This window comes from Balearica regulorum, chromosome 9 (assembly GCF_011004875.1).
Source record: "Balearica regulorum gibbericeps isolate bBalReg1 chromosome 9, bBalReg1.pri, whole genome shotgun sequence".
Taxonomy (NCBI): Eukaryota; Metazoa; Chordata; class Aves; order Gruiformes; family Gruidae; genus Balearica; species Balearica regulorum.
Window position 1 is genome coordinate 11,020,883 of NC_046192.1, and position 24,314 is coordinate 11,045,196.

A 24,314-nucleotide genomic window follows, 5' to 3' on the forward strand; every position below is an offset into this window, starting at 1 on the left:
CAGAACTTAACCTGTTTGTTTCTCTAAAAACGCTTCTCTTCTTATCTCATTCCTTTATCAAAATAATATTTACTGGGAAATTAAAACAAACACCAAAGCAATGTGCTGATTTGCTGGTTTGTCGCTTACCTATTTAGCAGGGAACTAGAAACAGCGTGTTTCCCATCAAAAGCTTCTGGAGGTTTTTCTTTGCTTTGAAGTTCCTTTCCAGAAGGGTCACATGAAGTTAGGGACTCAGAGTCTTTATCTGGCTCATCTCGTTGATCGGTTTCTATCTGAATTAAAGGCACTTCCCTGTGCTGACCTGCAGGGAGGCATCCAGGGCTCTTCATGTGCTCTTTTTTCTTATCCAAATTTACTCCATCTCTTTTGGGTTTTGATTGAATCTGAGTTGCGCTTTGGGGATGTTTGCTTTCCAGCACATGTTCTCGGCTTGTATAATCAAAGGAATCCTGCTGGACAACAATTAGATTTTTACCACTTTCAACAATATTTGCAGCCAGTCTGTTTGCATATTGTTCCACATGCGGTGGGGAATCACTATGAAACTGGTCTGCCTCTGCCTCATCCGCTATGATTTTGTTCTTGCGCATAAGAGATTCAATAGAACTTGCCCATGTCTCGTGAATCAACATATCTGTAATCTGGTCAGTCTTGCATCTTTGGTACAGGCATGAGTCAGACTTGCAAAGACCTGCAGAAGCCACGGTACTGACTGGCTGTACACTTAAGGAATCTTGGTGATGGTGAGCAAATCCATCTAATGACTTTGCCTTAACCGGGACATTAACTGTTAGCCTAGAGCCTGACAATCTGCTGTCAGGAACTGACGATTGCCTAAAGCAAAAAGGTGATCGTAGAGAGGGTGGTAGCAAACTGCTGCACCAGTCCTTTGAATTCCGAGGGGAAGATAGGTTATCTTTATTTTCTTTTTCTATTTCTCTTAGCATATATCTATAAAATTCTTCTGTTATGCTTTCTGTGCTGGACTGTTTGGATGGGCAACTTGGTCTTACATTAAGATGACCATTTTTCTTGGCTACCTGTTGCAAAGCAGAAGTTAAGATGTTGTTTGCATTTTTTCCTGCATAGTAATCCAGTAATAAATCAAACCCTCTTCCTTCATTTTCCATCTGGTTCACCATAAATCTTGAAAATTCATCTGTAATGCTTTCACAACTAGACTGCTTTGAGACAGAACTTGTCTGGCTCACAGGCTGACCAAAGGTGTTCATTAGGCCTAGGGTATTGAAAGAGGCTTTGGAATCTGAGTCCTCCTCCGGTATGCTCTCGCAGCTTGAGGCCTTGGCTCGGCTCCATCTTTCACAGTGCAACCTGTTCCTGGGGTGGTTTGGACCTTGCCAGATGCTATCAACCATGGAGAGTTCAGTGAGGTTCATGATCTTGGCAGCCACTTCATTTGCAAAGATATTGACTGAATCTGGTGTGTCCTCAAGGTTTATAGATTCATCTACTACCCGATTCATCAGTCTTTCCTTTAGCTCAGGATGCTCATCTGTTTTTCTTTTGATCTCGCTAAGTCTAGGTGCCCTGTGCTTCCGAACAACTGAACCATTAGCATGGGTTTCCTTTTTCCTTTTCATGGTTCTGCATGATAAACCCTGGGTCACCAGATATTCATTGCCTCTCTTCCATGCACAGAACCAGGGTTGCTTTCCATTTGAATTTTCAAGACAAATGGCAGCTATTTCTGTTGCCATAGAGACAACTGTTTCTGCCAATTCTTCTGCAAAATCTGCTATACAATATTTATCCCTTGAATGTTTCACTTGTAGCACAGGCTGAGAAGGAAGCAAGACATGATTTCCTAATAAAGACAAGCTAACCTGAACATCATTATTTAGCACAGCCTCACACTTCTGCTTGGCCTGGTTTTCTGCGTTCATGGTGGCACTGGAAGACAGCTGTTCTTGAACACCATGCCTGCATTCATTGCTTGCAAAGGTATTTTCTCTGTCTGAAAATGATCTGTAGTCTTTCTTCTTCTGATGATTGTTACCTTGATTTGGGGATTTGTTACAGTCTCGCGCAGTTCTTTTCAGGTACCTTTTCTTGGGAGATGTTTTTGCAACAAGTGTGCTAGGTCCTGTAGCTCTACTTGTTGGTTCTGAATTCAGTGTGGCACTTTCCTTGCTATTTACATCTTTCATATTACTTTTCCTAGTGTTTGTGAGGTTTCCAGGATCTTTGCTAGTGCTGCAGAATGTACCAAGTGGCTTGACAGCAGAGTGATCAAGTGGGCTGTGTGAAGTTCCACATGCTGTTGCCTGTGTTGACCATCCCTCTGCTCTTGTTACTTTCTCTGCTTTTGTGCCCTCAGAAAAGAGAGGAGAACACTCTTCAACTTGTCTTATGTCATTCATCTTCTTGCAAGTGAAATATATTACATTAAAAAGTAACTCGTTTGCAGTCTCCGTGAAAATGTCTTGTGTACTTGAGCCATTTTCTGAAGGGGGATGTAGCTGTCTCTTCTTCCTGACCTCTTCAATAGAATGTCGTAGAATAATATTGGATAAGTTTTGCGCAAGTTCATCCCTGATTACTTCACCAGTGTGTGGAATCCGCGGCCTTGCTGCTGTTTCAATAATTTTTCCATTTATGGATTCCATAAAATGCCCTACATTTTTGTATGTGTTGGGTTTTGTCAAAATTATTGATGCCTCTTTGAGAAGTGCCTCTGCAATGCTATCATTTAGTTTCTCCATGCTGCTTCCTATCGCTATGCTACAATGAAGAGTAATGGCTGCCGAAGTCTGAGCAGCAGACAGAAGTCCACTCGAAGTTGCAGGATACTTCTCTTCCTTTGTTTCCCCCAGACCACAGACGGCTACGGCACTTGCTACTTGAGTCATGCCACACAGCGCAGATGGAAATGAATATTCTGTGCCAGCATAGTCGTCAAGTAGCTGTGAAGATGCTGTGTGTAGATCTTCATTATCAACCACTCCGCTTTTAGAGTCTGTGGCTTCTTGATCCCATCGGAATTTTTCTGCAGCCTGGGGACTGGAAATGGTTCCAATAACAGTTGCTGCACAAGCCAGCGCCACTTCCAGTGCGCTCTGGCCATGTCCGTTCGAATGTTCTTCCTCAAAGTAATCCGAAACTTCAGCAGAACTTTCTGATTCGTTCCAGTGGCACAGGTTGGGGAAGACAGGCCCTGGCCAGTCAGGTATATTCTCACAACTGTCTGGACTTTGCACTATGACAATCTTTGGAAGTTCATTCCATGATTGGGAAGCAGATACGTCTTCTGTCTTACAGGAGGTTCCTACGGAGATGCTGACTGCAGCCTCCTCATTAAAAGTGGGTTGAGATTGTGACAGTCTAATGAACGCATCTTGCAGAACAGATTCTGCTAAATTTGTGGCATACTGACCTGTAGTCACCCGCTCATTTTGTGAGGGAAGATCAGTTTTCCTGATACCCGCATAATCCTCTCCCTCTGTCTTACTGTCGTGTTTTGCTGTTGGGTCATACAGAGGCCCCAGCTCCTCTTTAGCCATTTTGGTTAAAGAGACATCTTCTAACGTGTGCGCTGAGCAGGAATTTTCAACATCACTAGTCAAATTAGTAGTACTAAAGGATGACGTAGCTCTTCCAGCTAATTCCTTTTGCCAGAGTATTTCCTGGTCTGACTTATCTTGAGGCTGTAAGATGCCATCTTCAGACACAACATTTACAGCTTCAGAGACTCCAGTAGCTGCACTATCTTTATTAATGCAGTTCCCCTCAAGAATGAGTGGCAGCCTGGCTTTTCTGTAGTGGAGATTTTCAAGTCCCTTTCCTTTATTTTTTTTAACATCTGAAGATGCTTCTGAAACACTTAATTTTTCATGACCTAGTAAAAGAAAAATAAATTAATTTTTGCAGAGTATCCCGTAACTTTAAAAAGAAAATGGCTGCACTGTGTAACGCATTACTGCTCTGTAAAACTACTGCACAGCCATGTAACCTTGTCTTTGAGCAACAATTTAAAAATACGAGTGGCTGTCCATTTTCTAAATTAAAAAGAAATATATGAGTGAATTAACATCAAGTGCAATTTCTGTGAGCATTGCCATGGCTGTCTTGCAGTATTAACAATAGCAGAATTACGGTCAGTCCCATTGCTTTTACCAGTTTTATATTCATCAGCCTCATTGTCATCCTCGAGGTGCTCAGATGCTGTGAGGAAATCTTCTTCTATTGAGGACACTGAGCAGTTTGTGTCATCCTCAGGCTTTAAGACGTGGGTTTCTATCTGCAGCTGTCTCTCCTGAACGAGCTCAAGTCCAATCAGAAACTTGTTTATTTCAAAAATGATGCAGCTTGCACTGTTTTTCCTGTCCCCCCTTGCACACTGAACCAAGCAGACATCTGCCAGCCAAGGACACTAGAGGGGAAAAGAATCTCAAATAGTTATTTAATTAAAAAAAAAAAAAACAACCTATTTTAAGTTTCCCTCTCTATAAATATGTCAGGAATGTTCTATTGCAAAAGATGCAATATAATTTGTCGTTTAGATGTTTGTAACACAGCGTGCAGTTACATATATGCCAAAATAAGACTGCTTGGACTGACAGCTTTTGTTATACAAGCAGTTTAGTAGGGAACCTAGATGTATCACAGGGGCATCTTTATTTTGTTGAAATTACCAAGCTGTTTGGTTTCAATCAACTTCTTGTTTTAATGACAGAGACTTATTTGCTTTTAGCCATGTCAGAGTTAGCCATCTGACATACTGTTATTAACAGCCTCACACCACCCGGTATTACCTGTCTCTTGAGGGAATTGTTTGTGGGCATGAATTCCTTTTCAGAATAATTTCTGTTGCAACACTTGTATGAAGGTAGCCCTGTAAATACTGGGAGGCGAGACTGTTAAGAGCAGGTCACCTTTAGATGTTTCTGCAGACTTTTGGAATAGTGGTTTTTTTTAGTTTTGTTCCTTTGCTCATCTTCCTCTCATTCCTTAGTTGCCCAAAGCCCCCTTATTTCAGACCTGTATAACTGCCACTGGAAATGGGGCTCTGCTGTGCTGTGCCTTTATATAAAACTGTCTTCCCAGAGAAGCTGTACAATTAAGTTGGAAGTTGGACAGAAACTCAGAGAAAGAAACTCTTGTTGTCCTCATTTTATTGATATTAAAACTGTTGGATATTTATACAACCACAGAGCTAATCTGATATCTCTGCATGGGACTACATTTGTGGACTGGATGTACTCGAAAGCAAAGCCAAGCTTTTGCAGCTTGTGCTTTAACTCCAGGCCCCTAGGAAGGAGGCAGCTTGAGTGGACCCAACTCTGGATCGAGGTGGTAGATTTTAAGCTGTGCAAAAGATGCCCTGAACCCCCTGTGCATTTCAACAGTATCTAGCATAATGTAACCTCATCCTAGATCTTTCGTCTTTGAGTGTGAATGCCCAGCAAATATCTAGTAATAAAGGGAGTGGGATGAGTATTATGTTGGAATAGCATGTTTTATTAGCCAGTTGTTCTTCCTTTCCACCTAAAAGTGTATCTGAACAGAGAAACAGATAAATTAGTGTGTTAAAACAGAAAAGATAATTTTTTTCTTTAACTAGCTGCTAAGAAATTGTTGCTGAATCAGACTTGAGCATACAATGTATTGTGAAAAATGTTATTCAAAACAGATGCAGCCTTAGATCAAACATTCTCCTGCTGTTTCTCCAGTCCACAGTTTGCAGGGTTGCACTTGTGAAAAGAGCTAAGGTGGAGCAGAATAAAAATCCTTGTATGAAAACAAGGCAAGTGTACTTACAAATTAAATTCTCTGGAAAGCCAAACAAATGCAAGGACAAACATAGCACGTGCTCATCTGGCCAATACATCTCATCCAGTCTCAATGCAAAGCCTTACTCATCTTACAAGACAAACTTAGGTTAGTTCTCATTTGTCTCTTGCCTACTTTCTCTCTGAGAAGGCTTCCAGTTGCAATGGCCGCAGTCTTTTGGAGATGGGGATGACTTGGGTACTTGAGTCATCTTGTTCAGGCCTTGAAACACCCTTGTGTGTATTGCAGCAGCTTCCAGCCAGGGAAGTGGGGTTTGGAGCTCCACTGCTCCCACCACAAGCTTATGCTCTTATTTTTAAAATCTTTCTAAATTCAGCCATTACTCACAAGTGGCAAGAACGTTCAATAACCAGGCAATTTCTCTCTTTAAAGATCAGTTTATTGGTATAACATAAAATTCAATGATCTTTGCCATACAGCTGTTCCAGGGCCTACTTCATGAAGACCTTTGTAGACAAGTTAATTTCAGTGGAAAAAAGTTTTCTGGTTTGTTTTTTTTTCTGCAGCAGAAAAACATGAACAGGTATCTCCAGATTTAAGTTTGCTGAGACAGTTTTGTACTCCAGGGTAGCTGTGCAGTTTTAAGTTGTTCCCAATTCACGCTTGGCCAAATGAGATCAGAATCAGGCTAAAAAATACTGGAGTATTTTTTATTCTCTTTCTTCACACAGACATGAATAGGCATAAAGTATGACAGAAATGGAAAGGAGTAAAAAGCTTTTTATTACAATAAGGAGTTAAGCGTCTGGAACTTGTGTATTAAAATGCCTTTAACTAAATGTTATCATTTGCTTCCTTTCTCTACATGGTGCCAGTAAGAGGAATTCTTGGCCTCCAGATCACAGATGGGGAATGTTTCATTGGCAGTAATGGGAGTGAAGGAGTTAGCATGAGAACTTTGCCTTTAGCTCCTTTAAATGTTAAGTTTTAATTAATGCATTAATTACTTTTTTATTTGACAGAAGCCAGATGAGGTATCAGCTCTGATATGGTTAATGTAGCTTGGTATTTTCCATTGTCAAATACTACATACAGTAGCCTCTAGGATATTCAAGTCCTATCATCAGCTCTTTTCTGAGGTGCATGTGTGGGAGAAGATGGATTGGGAACAACAGTGGGAAGTAGCAAGACTTCACTTGAAAGGGAGTCTGTAGGACCTGTGCCCCAAACTAGCTATGTGCACAGAAAAAGTGCTACATCTTTCCTTTCCCCCTTCTGTGCTGCCCTTCTGACTCCTGCTACTCCTGAAATCTGGGCTTATGAATCATCTCTGCCACCAATGCCTGCCTTCCCTGAAGGATCAACCACTAATATGGCTTAAAGCATTATCAGCTGCAACCCAGACATCCACAGGATCTAGGGAGAATAGCATGATCTCGCTCCTATTTTTGTGCCACCCCCCTCCCCCCCCACTCTTAACAGACTTTTGTTAGACAGATTGATTTTTTTTTTTTTTTTTTTAATGCTTGCAGACTCCCACTCATCTCTTAAACTGGTGCAATGTCTTTGCCTTCAGCTTCCTTTTTTCCATTTTTCAAATTCCATCCTTCACAGGTGTGATATGATCTTAAAGATGAGTTTGATTCCTACCTGGGAAACTTCATAATCGGCCTGAAGGTTTCCTGATGCTAATCCACTCAGCAGGACTATTTCATTTTCCTTTGGTGGCTGTACGTTCATTGAACTGATGAGTTTGGGGAGGTTTGGAGAGACACTGATCAACCTCTGTAGTACGAAAGATAGATTTTGCTCTCAGGTAATGAAGTCTGAGTTGCACAGTTACATTCATAAATATCAAAATGAAATACCACTTACAGGCATCCCTTTAGAAATCATACTTGAACTTACTCATTTGAGTCAATTAAAAATAGAACTGCTTGCATTAGAATGCGCATTCATTCTTTTGAGTCACCAAGCAAGACAACAGTGACAGAATAAACTTCTGCACAACTGTCCAGCAGGACAATCTGTCATCCGTTACATTGTCATGTGCTAAACAGCTTGATTGTTTTTGTGCATCTAAATGCTTCGCCACCCTATTATGAGTGAGTTCCTAAGAGACTAAGAACACTGTGTCTGTTATGGTCTAAACGAGAAAAGATTCAGTAAGTACGGTAATGAGAACAGGGCAAATTTTCCAGTTTTACTCCAGGCATATGATAAGCAAGAAACCAAAGGGAAAGTTAGCTCGAAATTGCTGATCAAACTGATGAGATACTAAACCTGGCATAAGGGAACTATTTAATACACAGACAAAATATACTTTTCTTTGCTATTCTGCTGGACCTTCATGACCTTTCATTTGTAATGATACAATCATTTTCTACCTGTTATGTATTTGCTAGAGCCAAAAGTGGTAATAGTTACATCATCAATGATGCTATGTAACATAGAAGATTTGTATTGCAATACCGCTAGGAGTCCCAGCGAGGTGCAGGAGACATCTGTGCTCATTTGTGTACAAAGGCCAGACCTAAAGGACAACACCTATTCTAAGAGTGCTGGCAATTCTTTTCTGCCAAGGATCTCGGTGTGCTTGCTTTATGAGCAGGGACTCAAGGATGACCCCTTACAGAGGGAGCAAATACCATCTCCATTTTATGCACTACCACAGCCCATCAAATGGCAAAGCCATTAATGGAATGCGGATCTCGGGCACCCAGCCATATGCTTTAGTTACTGTGCAATTCAGTGATACTTCACTTATTCCTTTTCATCTTGCTTGCATAATAAGCTTGCAGTACTGTTATTTTTCCTCAGAGTGAATTAGATATAATAAAACTTTCTGGCTTAGCAAATCTAATTCAATTTTGGGGAACAATTCACTTTTCAGTAGACTGATCTTCAGATGAGGCTAAGTATTTATATTTGACATAACTAAATTCAGTTCTTCAGTTTGACATTTCAAGATAGTACAAAAAAGTTCTCATCCTTTTCAAATTATAACCTTTCTATTATCACACTCGTTTCTCTATGTATCTCTATTTTTCTACTGCCTAAATTGCCACATTTAATCAGATTTCTTAGGTAGGAAATCATGGCATTTGGTATATCTCTTACTTCAATTCCTTACCTTTTGTTCAGAATAAAAAAGGAAAAGTCTGGAGAGATGATTATTTTACACCAAAAACCCCCAATTTAACCCATTCCAGGGTTCAAAGGGTAATGCAAAATCCTAACAGTACCTATTAGTAAATAGTTATATATTTCATACGAACAACAGCTATGGTAACATCTTTAAAATTCTTCTATGAAATGCTTTCACCACATCAGTGTGTTGTACAAAATTCCACCCCACTCAAAGCTAATTTACTCAAACTGCATATTATACACAAAAATTGTGATGAACGAGTTTTCTCTTAGAGAAGAGTACACAGTACCCGTGCTAGCAATTAATTTTTATTACCTATACTGAAAACTAAAAGAAAAATATCATCTCCCAGTCAGGCCAATAAATGTGTTGTCTCTGCTACCAGAAACTACCTTTCTAAACTGGGGCCAAACGCTGCGGTCTCTCTGTTACCAGTCCCGCCACGTGCCAGGCGGGAAGCGCCAGCTGTGGGCATGTCGGGGGGCAGAGCTCCGGGGAGCCGACTGGGCTCTGCTGCAGAGGAGGAGCTTAGGGCTGTGCGAAGCGCACGGGTGGTGAATGCCCTGCTGCTGTAGGGCTGATAGGTAAAAATCATGCAGCTGGTTTCAAAGGTGATTACGAGAGAGTAATTTAATCTCCAGGCACTGTAAAGGGTAGCTGCATAAAGCTAGTTTAAGTTGGCTTTTACAGATATCTAGCTCTAAGATTGAGGGAGAAACTTTTGGTATTTCCTTATGAGTTGCTATAGGTTTTGTTCCTTAATAAACACTGTAAACAACAATAAAAACATTGCTTGCTGGAAAATAACCAGTGCTTCTGTGGATTCAGTAAAGTTGAGCCTCTCAAGCTGTTCTGCACAGTTAACCTGCTGATTCAACAGAAAAATAATTTTGCTGTAAGAAGCCGTATTTATTTTTGACATCTGAATTTTTACAGATCTAGGATGCAGAAAACAGCACAGAAAAAACAGTTCCTACTAACGAATGACTTGCAGGAGGCAACAGGGTCCCAGCATTGGTTGTCCTCCTATAAGCTAAAAGTGGTTTCAGCAAGCTAGCTGTAATGTTGTACTGAGCATTACTGATATTGTCAGGAGATCCTACCTTTGTTCACTTACCACATATTGCTGTGTCGATCATAGGCACCAAGCCAGGATAATGAAAATGAATTGATAAAGGAAGATTTAAAGATATCACCTGGTGTCAGTTTTGAGTTTAAATGTGACTTCCTCAGATTTGAGGCGTTTTTTTGGAATGGTATATATTTTAAGTAGCATATAATGATGTAGCTTGTCTCAGTGTTTGTAAAATAACCAAGCTTTTTTCTTCTTTTGAATGCCTTTTTTCTACCCTCAACATTTTGAATTAAGTAGGTAAAACACACCTTCAGTTCTGGTTTATCTAGACCCCTCCTTGAGACCACATAATCAAACTCTCTGGAGTTTGACTGAGCAAGACTGCTCAGCTGAAGAAGACGTAAATGAGTAGAACCTTCTCAAAGATTTTTGGCAGTAGGAAAGAGAGACATCAGAAATTTATATAGTATTATGTCAAATTAAAAAATTGGATGTATGACACATCCATGTTCACTTCTTTGATAAAACCAAGGCTGAGCAAGAAGTCCGCTCACATGAAAACTGCTGTGAATTCACAGGCTGCAACAATCTGTTAGATATTTCTGGGATGAGGGAGTAAGAAAAGCTATAAAATATGGCCTGGTGTTGAGATAATTTCAGATTCATGATGCATTGCACTCTGTGAGGGTTAAAAATATAGGGCTAGCTTTGATTTGTCCGTAGAATTTTGATCTGGGTTTATATAGGAGAGTCCTGCTGTACCTGACTAGACCCATTGCGCATGTTATCAAGACCTAAACGGTTACCTGTTTCACTTGCTCGTCGCTACAGTCATCTCTGTTTGCATCTAAGTTCACAAAACAAACCTGTAATAAGAAAGAAAAATAAATGGTAGCTTATAAAGTCATATTGAAATGGTAGCAACCTTCTAAAGCCAATATGTGTTCCTTTTCTAGCCTTGTAGCTGAATATGTGAAGCCTTTTCCTATTACAAGAAAGGTTGAAAAGTTAGCAAAGAGAATAGCAGAGCAGACATTAACAGAGGAGAAAAAAAGGCATACAAGTGAGTCATGACTTTATCTGCTGTGACAATTAGCTTGTCTGATGAATGGGCAAATGTTGCCAATAAACTGTAATACAGAGGATATTAGAAAAGATAGAGCAAACGTTAAAATGCATTTGACTGTATATCAGATCAGCTCTTCATGTCTTGCGTTTTCCAATGATTTCTTCTTTTCAGGCACTTGTTGCTAAATATTTCATAAGCGCAAGTACTGATATATGTACAAATTGTGAGTTGCTTTTACTATTTTCTCCACATCACATAAATATTGTAGTATTTTTACTAACTTTCCAAACTTCCTAAGAAGAAGTTTAAGACTTTATGGAAATAATATTTTTTTAACCTTGGTTCCTGAGCCAATATGCAAGCAGAAGTTTTCAGCAGTGCTAATTGGGCACTATAGTAGGTGGCAGAACAGCTTACTATCTGTTAAATTTACATGAGATTCACTGGAAAGTGCTACTTTTAACAACAAGGTCTTTTGCCCCCTTTTTAATCATGAGTTTCAGCAACCATTTAATGGTAGTGAGAATTGCTTAAACAGAAAGTTCAGATCTAAAGACCATTTAATTTCTGGATACTATTTTATTTTTTTACATGACTGGAAGGCCATTTTCTAATTTTCAGAAAAAAGAAAATCCTCCTCCAGCTTTATTTCTGAGTTAGAAGCAGGGACTCCAAAGCTCAGCTGACTGTCCTACTTCTGAGTGCTGTGGATATCTCTTTAGAAGTTTGTGAGAGTTTGGTGGAGTTCTGATTTAACCCAAAACCTGGCACAGATTCAGGGCTGAGCTGAAGCCAACAGCTGATTCCAAATAAATTGCAGATCCAGAATTTAACTCCTAAGAGCTGAGTGTTTGTTTTATTTTCTTTTGCAGCAAACAATAAATGCTTCTTTCCCTAGTTCCATGTAAATTTCCTCTAGAAAAATAAGATGCTTTAAATTATCCCCTTCACCAATATCCTTGCATTAAGTATCCGAGCTCGTATTGTATGCCTTCTTTTACCCCAAGACAACACTGGTTTCAGTTTATATATGCACATACCATATGTACAGATTATGACCATCTGCAGTAACAGCCAGCACAGCAGATGGAAAGATCCAGCCAGACCTCCCATTGTAAACCAAAAAAAACCCACTGAAGAAGAAAGCTTTTTGCCCTTTTAAATAGCTTAATGGCATCTTTACATGAATTTAAAAACATATTATCCAACATTTTTACAATTTCAGGAAAAATACTTCTCTGACAATGTCAAAAATCCTGATGTGCCACTGTCATCTGCATTTTATGGCTGGCTAACTTTTAAGAAACAGTTATAAAATTTTCTAAGCTATAAAGTATTAAAATACCCTCTAGCAATACAATGTGGTAGTTATGTAATGTCCTAAACATGTTACAGTTAATTATGGAGACAAAAATTTGCCTTACTTTCTACTGGGATTTAATGTGTAGGCATTTTACAGATCAGCAATAGGTGGTTATTACAAAGCATTAGAAAATTATGCTTTTGATTCACGCGGGTACCTGCCCAATGCCTGCAGTGATACGTGGTTATGAGAACGCAGCTGCACAGAGGTGCGTTTGCTTAGGTGACTGTTTACTTGGCAACTGGGGTATGAGTGCTGGAAGGTACGGGTCCAGTTTCTAGTCCTCTCCGGCATGTTCACTACTGTACTGAAGGTAGGGCTGTTTCTTAGGAGCTTTGTTTTCAAGCCCCCATGCCAGAGTGGTAAGGTCTGGTTTTGTACTGGATTCAGTGGGAAAGCTTTGTGAAAAAGCTGTGTAGGAGAAGTCGTGTCTCTGCATACATTCCAGCCAAACACTCGCCTCTCTGGTAAACCTTGTTTGGTCATTTGCTACCTAAATGTCGGTACGATAGTATGCGTCTTTGCTGCGTTATACACTGGCACTCCTACCAGTGACACCAACTACCGTCCTAAAGGTATGCCCTTTCCAAGCAGCCAAAAATCATCATCTCTATTTCACGTGGCATGGATGGCATATAACTCACTAATTCCTCAGTAAAAGAAATAACAGTATAAGCAGGAATATCTGTTATTTAAAGTCACATTCTCTTTCATTTTTTTTTATTTATTTTCAGAACCCAATGAAATTATAATATAAAACCTATGGCAGTACTGAATCCAGTTTCCAAATACACTTGTCAAATTCCATTGACACTGATTTATTACACTGCCAATGCAGTCTCTTAGCATTTTCTTGTTCTGTGGATTTTGCAGTTTTAATTATAGGCAATTTTTTACAGAAAAACAGTTTTGCACTGGTGAAAGACACCCAAGAACTCATTTACTTTTTCCATCTTGCTGTTTGCTTTGAGATTAGCTCTGCTTTGAGCAGGAGGTAGGACTAGATGGCTACTGTAATCATAAATTAACTCTACAGCTCTGTCCTGGCAGGCTCTGCACTACTGCTACCTTCTAGGATGTTCACTGTGAGAGTATTTTTCTTGGAGATACTTCACTAGAGGTGCTCAAAGAGAAAACGATCTATGTGAAAAATCTCTCACTGTTTTCTGCTTACATAAGACAAAATTTAAGCTCTCACTAGGTTGCATTGCTCAATGAACTTCTAGTAATTATCAGACACAGGTCCATTAAAACAAGGCAAAACAACACTACAGAATAATTCATAATCTGTAGGAGGGAAATATTGCATTGATTATGAAGAAAGAGCTATGGTCAGGTCAGCATTTATTAACCTCAATTTAATTTTGACTTTCTTTCCTTTGGATCGCATGCAGGTTTATGTATTTTAGCTTAGTTAAACTAGAATCTAACCTTGTCCTAATCATAGTATCTTTAAATATCAGTCTTTTCCCATACACTTTTCTTTTACACCTCACATCCTTGTCTTCCCACAAACATCTTACTTCCAAAATATGTCTGCTTTCCACTCACACTGAGCTACTTTCTGGAAACCATGCAGAAATGTCAAGATACTGCCTTTTTTCCAGCTTAGGAAATATTTATTTTGGGGGGAGAAAACAACAAAAATTCAGTGGTGTTAAATAATACAAAAAAAGGAAAAAACCTTTCACCCAAATTCTGGCTTTACAGAGTGAGATAGTCACCCACAACTTCCCTGTTAGATGCCAAAATCTACTTTTGATTCAGCAGCGTTTTCGGTGTAGAAATCCTGTTTGCTCAAGTGAGAACAATTCTTTTGGTGACCATGTACCACTGCACTCAACTCTAGAGTCTCAATACTGGCAGAAAGCAGTATGCTACATATCCAGAAACCATTTAATAAACAACCACATTGTAAATAGCAACCCTTTTACTATGCAGATTCTTGTACATGAATAACATGAATTGGGGTCTGACCCTCAAGCCTCCTCTTCATAAAACCCTCCAAGCATTTCTACTAGGACAGTACCAGGCAGATTATCGTCGCTAACTTGCTGAGCTTTGATGATGAAGAAGTTGTCTTTACTTTCCAGGATCATGTAAAAAGCAAATACAGAAACTGGGGGTTTTTTCTTTTTTTTTTTTTTTTTCTTCCCTATTTTGCATGACAATTTCTGTGACTGGTAAGAGGTATATGGAGTAAATTTTCTAGATCAACAATTTCAAGTCCTGAAATTTACTCTTGAGTTGGTGTAGAAACTATGTAGACACCTCAGTGTCCACTGTCTGCAAATTAAGACTATTACTTCTTAAAGAACTACATGTTAAGAAACAATTTGTTTACAAAGCACTTAAATATATAATGTACTATACCCACCATTTATTTTACTCACTGACAGATGACCCCAGGGAATCCCTAAAAGTGTAACGCTGTTCTCACCTCAGAAGAGTAAAGCAATTTCATTTTTTTAAGAGTAATGATGCTGACAAAGAGCTGAATGACAAGCAAATAAATATATTTGCATTTCAGCTTGAAGAAACGCTGTCTCAGAGATATAATACTAACAACAGTAATTTTTTTTAAAACTATGTATTTTTCCAAAGTGTCTATTCTAGAGTGAAGTTTATTTCAATTCTGTACTATTTTCCTCAGATAAGAGATTGCCAAACTACTTTTTTCTGTTTGTTTTAGGAAGTGTTAATGCCTCTTTCTAATGTCTGTATCCAATGTCTGATAGTAAGGAAAGCCTTTTTCTTTGTCCTATGAAATATCTTACAGCTTTTGGTGAGATTAAAACAAGCCCTTGTGGTTTTTTTATTAAACTAGTGGGGGGGTTTTGGAGTTTTTTTAATTAAAGAGAAAATCTGTTTGTTTTCCAATCCTCTTCTACGTCAAAATACTAACTCAGCAGAGATGTTTGAAGGCTGGGCTCATCCTGCCACAACAGTAGTAGCTTTTGAGAAGAGAAACAGCTTTGAGGTGCTTGGTGCCTTTTCTCCCACAAAGTATGAATTCTTCCAGCTTCTTAGGGAAGAGGTGGAACTGAAAATCCACCCTATTCCTCCCTCTTACTGGGATAGTAACTGTCCCTTGCACCTAACTGATACAGTTACTCTGGTAAGGGAAGTGAGAGCCATACTCTTGTGTTCCGCGCTGTAAAGGACTGTGATCAATGCTTGCTTAAAGTGCTGTTATTTTTTGCTTTATTTTTTCCCCCCATAAAATCTAAATACATATACATTATATACAATCCTCTCAAATAAATTTCACTATCTATTTTAAAAGAAAGGAATTTAAACTGAAGAGGCAAGACTTGAAAATTAGAACTATATACAGATGGCTTGTGCAACCTTAATTCTACCTCGTGTGCCCCCATTTACGCAGCGCAGGATCTCTGCCTGATTCCATGAACAGGAAGACTGCAAAAAGCTGCAGAATTACACAGCAGAGAACTGTGTTATCTGCCATTTTCTAAAATTTGAGTTAATGACTTTGTAACCTAAGGGACACTTTTAAACACGGTTTCTTTGTTTCTAATCCGTGGCAGTTGGTGGATTATGACCACGCAGTTAAAGACAGTATCAAAATACCAAAATGGTGGCAGGACAACATTCAGGTGGCACAAACCACTTCATCCCTGTCACTTTCCCACTGTATCCATACAGCTGATCCTTGTCAGCTTTGGCCTAGGTGTCACTAGCAGGCTGGGTTTGGTGCCACATACCTCACCACACTAAACTTCTGTGTATACGTTTGGATTTGCAGGGGAATTGTGCGGAACTCAGTGTGTTCCGTGCTGTCCTGGTTGGTATGTCAGTATGTAAACTGAGCGTATAGGGTCTTCACATCCCAGGTCTGTGCTGCTCTGCTTTCTCCATCCTCTATCCTGTCACAACACCAAGTCTACTTAGACATGCAAGGTGCCAATTCAGAGATCCCAGGAGAAAGTTAGAGGAAATAACTGGTTTGGGACTGCACTGCAATCTGCCCATAAAATGCATGTTTAATTTTCTACAAACAGAATTGAAAAAGATAATTAGCCCCAGGAGAGATCTCAGGAGAAAATAATTCTGAGCAAGCAGTTCCTGGGTGCAAAGGAAAAACAGTTTAAATGCTGAAGCCTGAGGATGTGTGGGATACAACCATGTGGCCTAGGAAGGCTGTGTGACTGCTGAGCCCAAGACCGACCATAGTTTTGTATATAAAACCAGCCGAAGCGCTGATGAGAATGAAGTCCTCAAGGGCAACGGACTGAAGCAGCATCTGCATCTCCACAGCAGGCAAGGCAAGTTCAAACTGTGCCGTTCCTTGCACTTTAAGCTTTCCTTGATGCCACTCAGTAGTTACTTTGTTCACTTTAAATGTTAGCATTTGTTGCTGACAGGAGTCCGGTGGTGGGAGCAGGAAGGTAGCTGTACATCAGGGCAGTCGGCTGTCTCCTCTCTGTCCTGGTTTGGGTGATGTTGGTATGAAAATTTCACAATGTGACTTTTAAATTAATATGTATCTGACTGCCCTTGTTAGTATCTTCCCTTGCTGCTTGTGCCCAAAGTGAGTAACATGCATCTTTGATGCAGTGATGTTCTGATTATTTAGCATTGTCCTTTGAGAAATTAAAGGCTTGAGATTTATTTCCGCATTGTTTCCCCTCTATATTTTGGGCAGGTATGGTTTGTTCTCAGGATGTGTATTGTTTCTTATATGCTATTATGCTACTGGACGCTTTATTCCTTTTTTTAAATGTAGAACTGTGAAGATACAGTTTGTGAAGAGGGTTGTGAAATTTTACAGCCACTGTGATTGCTATGACTGTTTTTAAGAATTTAATGGAGTGTCTGACCTCCTTCATTTCTGATCTCAGCAATAACTCTGTGATGGGGTGGTAGTTTTGGAATTCTGAGCCCTATTCTCATCCTAATTTCATCTGTGCAAAAGTAGAAAAACAATACAGTTGCTCTAAACTTTTATTAGATCAAAGTCGGAGTCTTCTGGCTTTAGAAAGCTAGTTTAGAGCACCGTAATTTCCCCACAGCACAACAACCAAATATAGCTACTCCAAGGCATCATTCACTGGAATGGTGTCTCGTTCATAGAACGTACAGCTGCATGCCGTGCTCCCTTAGGAGCTGGAGTCAGCAAAAGCCCTAGGAAAGAATATTGGTTTGCTCCGTGCATCCGAGACAAAGCAAACTGTAACCCACAGGAAATATCAAAGGAGTGGCAACATGCCATATTTTGTCCAGAAATTTCCTGTGAGCTTTGTCTCTTTGAAAATGACCAGCAACATTCACATACTTTTGACTTATATTAGGATGGCATAAAATGCCTTTTCCAACAGATTCTAGCCATGCAGGCATCTGTTTTTTCTGTCTGTATACAAGATCATTTGTTTTGATGGTTATCAAAATGCTGATCTGCAAAGCTCCCCAAAAGAATCTTGCATTTATTTTCACTTGACTTATTTATGCTAATGTGAAGGCTAAATAAAAACTCTTGGACTTCTTGTGATATATATATACACACGTGTGTGTATATATATAGCGCCTGTCTGTAAGGACCCCTAATTACTGATTTCTCCTTTCTTTAAACTTGCAGCTTCTTGAGTCTTGTAATCCCAATAGTTTCAAGTACCATTTATTTATTTAGAAAGACAAAATAGCTGTAAAATTATGATTTCTAAATAAATGTTTTAAAATGTCACATGAGATTACACTTTAGCTAATAATTAAACAAACTACCTCACAATTTTGGAGATGCTAGGAATTTTCTTAGCATCCAGGTTTGGTAGGACTTGCGTGAAAGGAGACTGCTTGTGTCAATTTTTTGGGAAGCTTGTGGCTTTGGTCATTTCACCACAATTATTTACTAAAAGAAAATTTTCATAACTGACACCCGAGGCCAGTATGTCTGCACCTCTCAGTACAGTTTGTAGAACATAATTCTGATTCATGTGCTGAAAAGCTGCTATCAGGTTTTCCCTGTGACTCAAGCTTTGGAGGGTAGAAGTCTCCCTAAATCGCAGCTTCAGAAATTTGAGATCTTGGGCAAATTCATTGCATTTGATGGCAATCCTGTTACCGACAAGTCAGTGACTGCCCCAATGCATATGCACATATTGGGTGTAAAACTTACTTCACAAAAATGACCCTGCATCCATCAAAGCCAAAAGCAACATCCAGCCCAATATTTCTACTCTTTGCTTGTCTCTTGTTACCATTTAAAAGTTTATGTTTCTCTGTCACTATTTTAATTTACAGACAGGGGTCAAAAGTAGCTCTTGCAGTAGAATGAATAGGAAGTATTACTGCTTGTGCAAGACTACAAAGTTAACGTACTACAAGTACGTTTCTGTAAAACCTTATGTGCCTGCATTAGTCGTCTTAAACTACTTTTTTTGCTAGGCCTTATGCTTATTTATATTCTTTCTTTCTGTACCTATTTAAATGTCAAGTAGAATCTCAGAGGATGAGATAATGTAACTGTGACAGTTAACAAAGCTGAGAAATGTGATTTCAAGGCCACTCTGAATAAAACAATGATAAATATAAACCAATAAACTATAATTGATACCATCACTTAGCTTTGTTCAAGTTAATCTTGTCTTTTTCCATTTCCTATATTTGAAGATTGTTGGTATGGAAAAATTATGGTTCCATCAGACCCTTGCAGAGGATGTTATTTTCAAGGAGGATTTGCTGCTGAGCAAAATAATAAGTATGAACCTGAGACCAGTTTGTGGGTTGCACAGAAGGCAGTCCTGCTCCTTCCTCTTTTCCTGTATCCTTTGATCTCCTGCTCAGCAGGGCAGGCCGATGCCTGCTACCCAAATATCAGCACGGTTTGGAACAATATGTCAGTGACCAGGCTGCTCCAGAAAGGCAATGATAAAACTTTATAAAACAGTACTTCCAAATTTTAGACACTTCTAGGGAAAGGATTTCATAGAAATTGTTGAAACTTTCAGTTGTCAAAATGCCATGAAATTTTAACTGCTGTAGTTAACTATAGGCCAGACACTGCTAAATAACTGCACCAAAGAATATAAAATATTTAATGGCTTGGAAAAATGAGCTATTTAACAATGAAACCAAGGTGAAAGATGGACTCCCTGCAGCCCTAAATGCCGATTGTTTTGGCAGTCTCTGACCCCTTACAGTCTTAGTAAGCCAAGAAATGTAACTGCCTGTAGCCTACAAAGCCAAACAGATGCATTCTTTAATCTTACAAGCAATTGAAGCAGGGAATTATTACAATGTTGGATATACGGAGAGGAGAACACTGATGGTGCATTACTAAATGAATGTTCAGATTTCTGGGACAGTTGAGTATTTGCCTATTATTTTTTTCTAACACATCTAGATAGTCTAATTTGGTACAGTGTGGCTCTAAACTACTATAAAAATCAATTATTTTTCCCAAAGACATTTGTATGTCATGTAGAAGCAAAAAAAGGAGATTAAGAAGTTATAAGTACTAAAATCCATTCTGCTTATCTGTGCATGTCAAACAGTTCTATGGTGCTCTACAGGCATTTTCGGTACTTGAGAAAGATGAGGAAGTAAATGCTGCTAAGCCTAATTTAAAAATGTAAATGATTTTGCGAAACAAAGATGTTAAGTGAAAATATTCTATAGCAGTGACTGAGAGAATGATCGGACTCAAGTTGCACCTGCTGCAGGTCCCTGGGGTGTATGAATGAGCAGGTCTTACCAAAGCATATCTATCACTGGATAGAAAGATTAAATGGTGCATTATACAACTAGATATAAGCTGTTAGATCAGAAGCTAAAGCAACAATATCTGGAAAAGTGTATTTTTTTTTTTTTAATTGAATGAGCTAGTTCTTTCTTACTTGCCTCTACTACTCAATAATATCACTTCACTGTGATAGCCACTATGTCTTTTTTCCTCCCTTTTGTAGTATAACATTAGTATGCATAATAGCTTAGACCATGTTTCTCATTTTCATACTGTCTTGCACACAGTGGGGCAGGTCTGCTGCGTATTGCTGTCCCCTGGACTTAGATGCCTTCGTTCTGGACTACAGCAGGGAAAGAAGGAGTGGGGAGGTGGTACTTTGCAGGGCAGCAGACAAAATCAGCAGCTCCATGGTTGTCACACCTCCTGAAACATGTATCCTGATAAATCTCTACTCAAAGCCTTCTGTGGGACGGATTTCAGGACTGGTTCCACTGGATCAGAAACTATGTCTCTAGATTAAATACAGGCCCCTTTGCTCCACTGGTTAGTGAGATCCTTCTGTAGTAAAAGCACACCATTCTATAAGTTCTGCTTTTGTGAAAATGTGGTGGGAACTAACGAAGGAAACACACAGGTCTGGGTTTTGACTGAGCTCAGTCGTATGATAAATATGGATCAATATATACGTTAAGAATAAAAATCAGGTTTGTAAAATCTAACTGATCAGGATAATGCCCTAAACTCTTCCTTCTTACCACCAAGCCCATCCTGGCCATAGTGCTGCTTCTTGCTTCCTGGGTCATAACATTAAATTTTTAAATCAAGACCATCATGTTTTCTGCCCTCTACAAAGGAATGCTTCGTCCTTCCCTTACCAGTATTTGCATTCATCACACAAAAGATCCAGCTACAGCTGACTAATGTTACAAGCAACAGAAATTACAGCTTTATAATGGATATGGTTTGGTGACGGTGTTCTTAGCTCCATGCACTTTATTGTCAATGTCTAACAGTCACCCTGTACAAATCTTTAAGTTAAAGTACAAATAAAACCCACCACTTATTCTGTCACTGAACCAGTTCGTTCTTTAGAAACTTTCTCCACATAAACCAAACTCTTAGCAACCAGCTAGTGGTTTCCACTGCAATTCAGAAGATAACATACCCTGTTCTAAACATTGAGTTCACAACACATGGCATAGCCTCTAAATTCAGCAATTTGTAGTCTCTAAATACAGCCTTAAATCTATTAACCTACGTTAGTTCAGTTACACAAAGGCCAATGAAGATAAGACACAAACTACTAGGAAAACAGGAACTTGAAAGCAGAAAAACAGAAACGTCAGTGCCAGACTTGTCAGAATTGAGGATTAGCCCAGAACTAACTAGCTCAGTCTTTCACTCTGGGCTTTGTTGCTATTGTGGCTCACCAATCTCTCTTTCCATCATTTCTGACTAAAGTTCTATAATAAAAATAACATATGGTTGCCAGCAGCTTCAGTCATTTTAAACTAAACCTTTAGCGACTGACCTCTGTCTCTGCTGAAGGAGACTTACATAGCATCTGTCTGCTCACGCATGCTTTACAAATTTCAGGGCAGCTCTGCCCCAGCTGTTAGACAGGTTATAAATAGGTAGAGCTCGGAAGCAGCAAGATTACTTGAAAAAGAAGAAATATTACACGTTCTAGTGCTTATGAAGTGGTCTGGAAAACAGTCAGCTGATTTTCTGACTGGCTATGTGAGTGCTGGGATTAGAAAATCCTGCTTACCTACGTATTAATATTTCAAGGTTAACTTTTGAGCATCTTGAGGTGTAAGCTCTGATGACATTTTCCCTTCAGTGGAGTGTTTATGAAGGTGTGGCTTTGTCTTGTTTCTCTGTTGTATAAGGAAGGTTTGAGTTCACGCTCAGCTGGTGCATTTAAGTCTCCCATCTCCACCTATATTCATGAAACCTGCAGGAACTTTTAACTCTGGGTCCTCTTATCTATCTAATTTAACAATATGTATCAGCCAACAAGTTCGAAAGTGACTTCAGATTGTTACATGGACACCTAGACTACCTGTACTCATAAACCGTGTCCCAACTGGGAATGAAGATCTAATCTCTAGCACACAGAATGGTAGCTTTGTTTGGCATGTCAAGCACGTCAGATACCAGATACTGCAAACTGCAGGGGAGTCACAAGAAGAACACTGGTGGGGCAGAAGAACCAGTTCCTCCTACCACTGTCAGCACTGGTGGCAACACAGTCTGTCTCCTTATCAAAGCTACCCACCCTCCAGCCTTCTTTGTTCTTCTCACCTGCCTCCCACAGACCATCAGGGCTTAAAATGTGGCTTGAAAAAAGCTGAAGCCCAATGCTCAACTTCTGCTGATGGAGTCTGTTGCTGTGGGAGGTTGGTTGACATGGGTCCGTCAAGACACTGGACTCCTCTGTCTTTCTATTTAAGCCTCTTGAAGCCATCGGGGGAGGCTCTGTTGCCAAATGTGTCTCTCAAAGAAGTGGGCCTGTAGGTCCATCTGTTTTTGCATTAAGTAGGGGTTTACTTTGGTGTTGCCCTCTCTTTCTCTCTGCCTATTTTTAGAGGATTGCTTTGTGTTAGCTTTCATAGAAAAAAAAAAAAAAAAGTGTCTTCTACGATACCACCACAATTTTTTTGAAAATGAAATCATGAATCACCATGCCTACCATGCTTGCAGAATGTGGTGTTCAGTCACATTAAAAAAGATTCTTCAAGTCAGTTAATTTGACATCTTAAATATACACTCTCAAACCCCTAAATGCCACTGCATAATTAGAAAGAAAGCCTTAACTGAACTTTGAAATTTTTTTCCCCACTTCTCCTTTATTTGCTCTCCTCTCAGCTTGAATTTGCTCTTTCATTGCTCTCAGTTGAGCCTGAAATTATTTCTGTTGGTAAACAGGCAACCAGAAACCATAATTATGCTTCTTTACTAAGGCTGTAATCCTAGGTATTCTCTTGATTCATAAAAAAATATTTAATCAAACTAATTTAAATCTATTTCAACTAATTTGTCAAACTATTTTTATGCACACAAATCCACAGCTGCTTTGGGACAATGTTTTGCCTAATTACATGTAGTTTTTGACAGATTTAGGTCTTGGCCCAGTCAAAGTCTGATCTATTGATTTCCAGAATCCAGTTTCAAGTAGTAAAGATAAATAATTTCCTCTCACAGAGTTCTTTAAGCACCCTTCAAGGGGAAAAAAAAAAGGGGGGGTGAGGGGCAGGTGCGGATCTGGAAGGACTTCTCTTAGCCAAATACACTGTTTAAGTAGCAAGCTGGGAAATTCTTTAAACTGTTCATAATAAAATGATTTTAACCAGGAAACCTCCTTTTGGTGGATTTGATATTGATTCTTGCCAAGTGCTTAGAAAAATTACTTAGAAAAATATGACTCAACTGATGGTATGCAAGTGTGAGTAAAGAAGAGCATGGAACATCTCAGTTAAACATCTGCTGGAATCTGGAGGAGGTGGCCATTGCATTACAATTATCGAAACCATCCCTAATCCTTGCCTGTCAGGCAGAAGTACTGTGTCAGGCAGCACTACTATGCACTCGCCCATTCTCACAAGCTCTCTATTCCCAGAGCCAGACCACACATTTGCTGAAATCATGGAAGTTTTTCTACCAAGTTAAATTGCAGCAGACAGAAATAAAAATCTTTGTGTCCATGAGCAGATTATTAGCTTTATCATTACCATTTTTAAGCTCTGCAGCTTAAAAAAAATTTGTTCATTCCACATACTTATATGATTGCAATTTGTATGTGTAGCTGGACAAGAAATATCTGAATAACACTTTTGAGGGGTTTAGAACAAACCCTTTAAGTAAAGCAAGAATCTCCTAACTTTCAATTTCTCCTATCTGAAATGAGAAAGCTGGCAATGGAAAAGATTTTTCTGGTCTGAACTTTCTTCTTCCCCTAGATGAGCTTCTGCTGGGACATTTGTTTTCTTCATGGGCTGCTTAAATCTGTAGGTCCAAATGGGATTTGTGAGGCTGCCTGCCATGCTTTCCAAGGCATCATCCCCAAGTTGGGCTTATATTATAGAAAGGGGTCTGGAAGCTCCTACAGTGATGATTAAAGTCAGGGCTTTTGTAGCTCCCAGTTTCTTTACAGAAGAGCAAAGACATGAGACATCCTGGCATCCAGTTGAGGATTGG

General features: G+C 39.3%; 1 protein-coding gene across 7 annotated transcripts in view; it reads right to left on the minus strand.

Moving 5' to 3' along the window:
• SPHKAP (SPHK1 interactor, AKAP domain containing) overlaps positions 1–24,314 on the minus strand; it is a 102,789-nt gene that overhangs the window by 11,964 nt on the left and 66,511 nt on the right. For all 7 annotated transcript variants that reach the window (XM_075761070.1, XM_075761072.1, XM_075761068.1 and 4 more), the window contains 4 exons: positions 10,787–10,846; positions 7,405–7,539; positions 4,138–4,393; positions 130–3,859 (listed from right to left, as the gene is read on the minus strand). In XM_075761070.1, the coding sequence (XP_075617185.1) occupies positions 130–3,859; positions 4,138–4,393; positions 7,405–7,539; positions 10,787–10,846 (4,181 nt within the window). The remainder of the gene's footprint in view (positions 1–129; positions 3,860–4,137; positions 4,394–7,404; positions 7,540–10,786; positions 10,847–24,314) is intronic.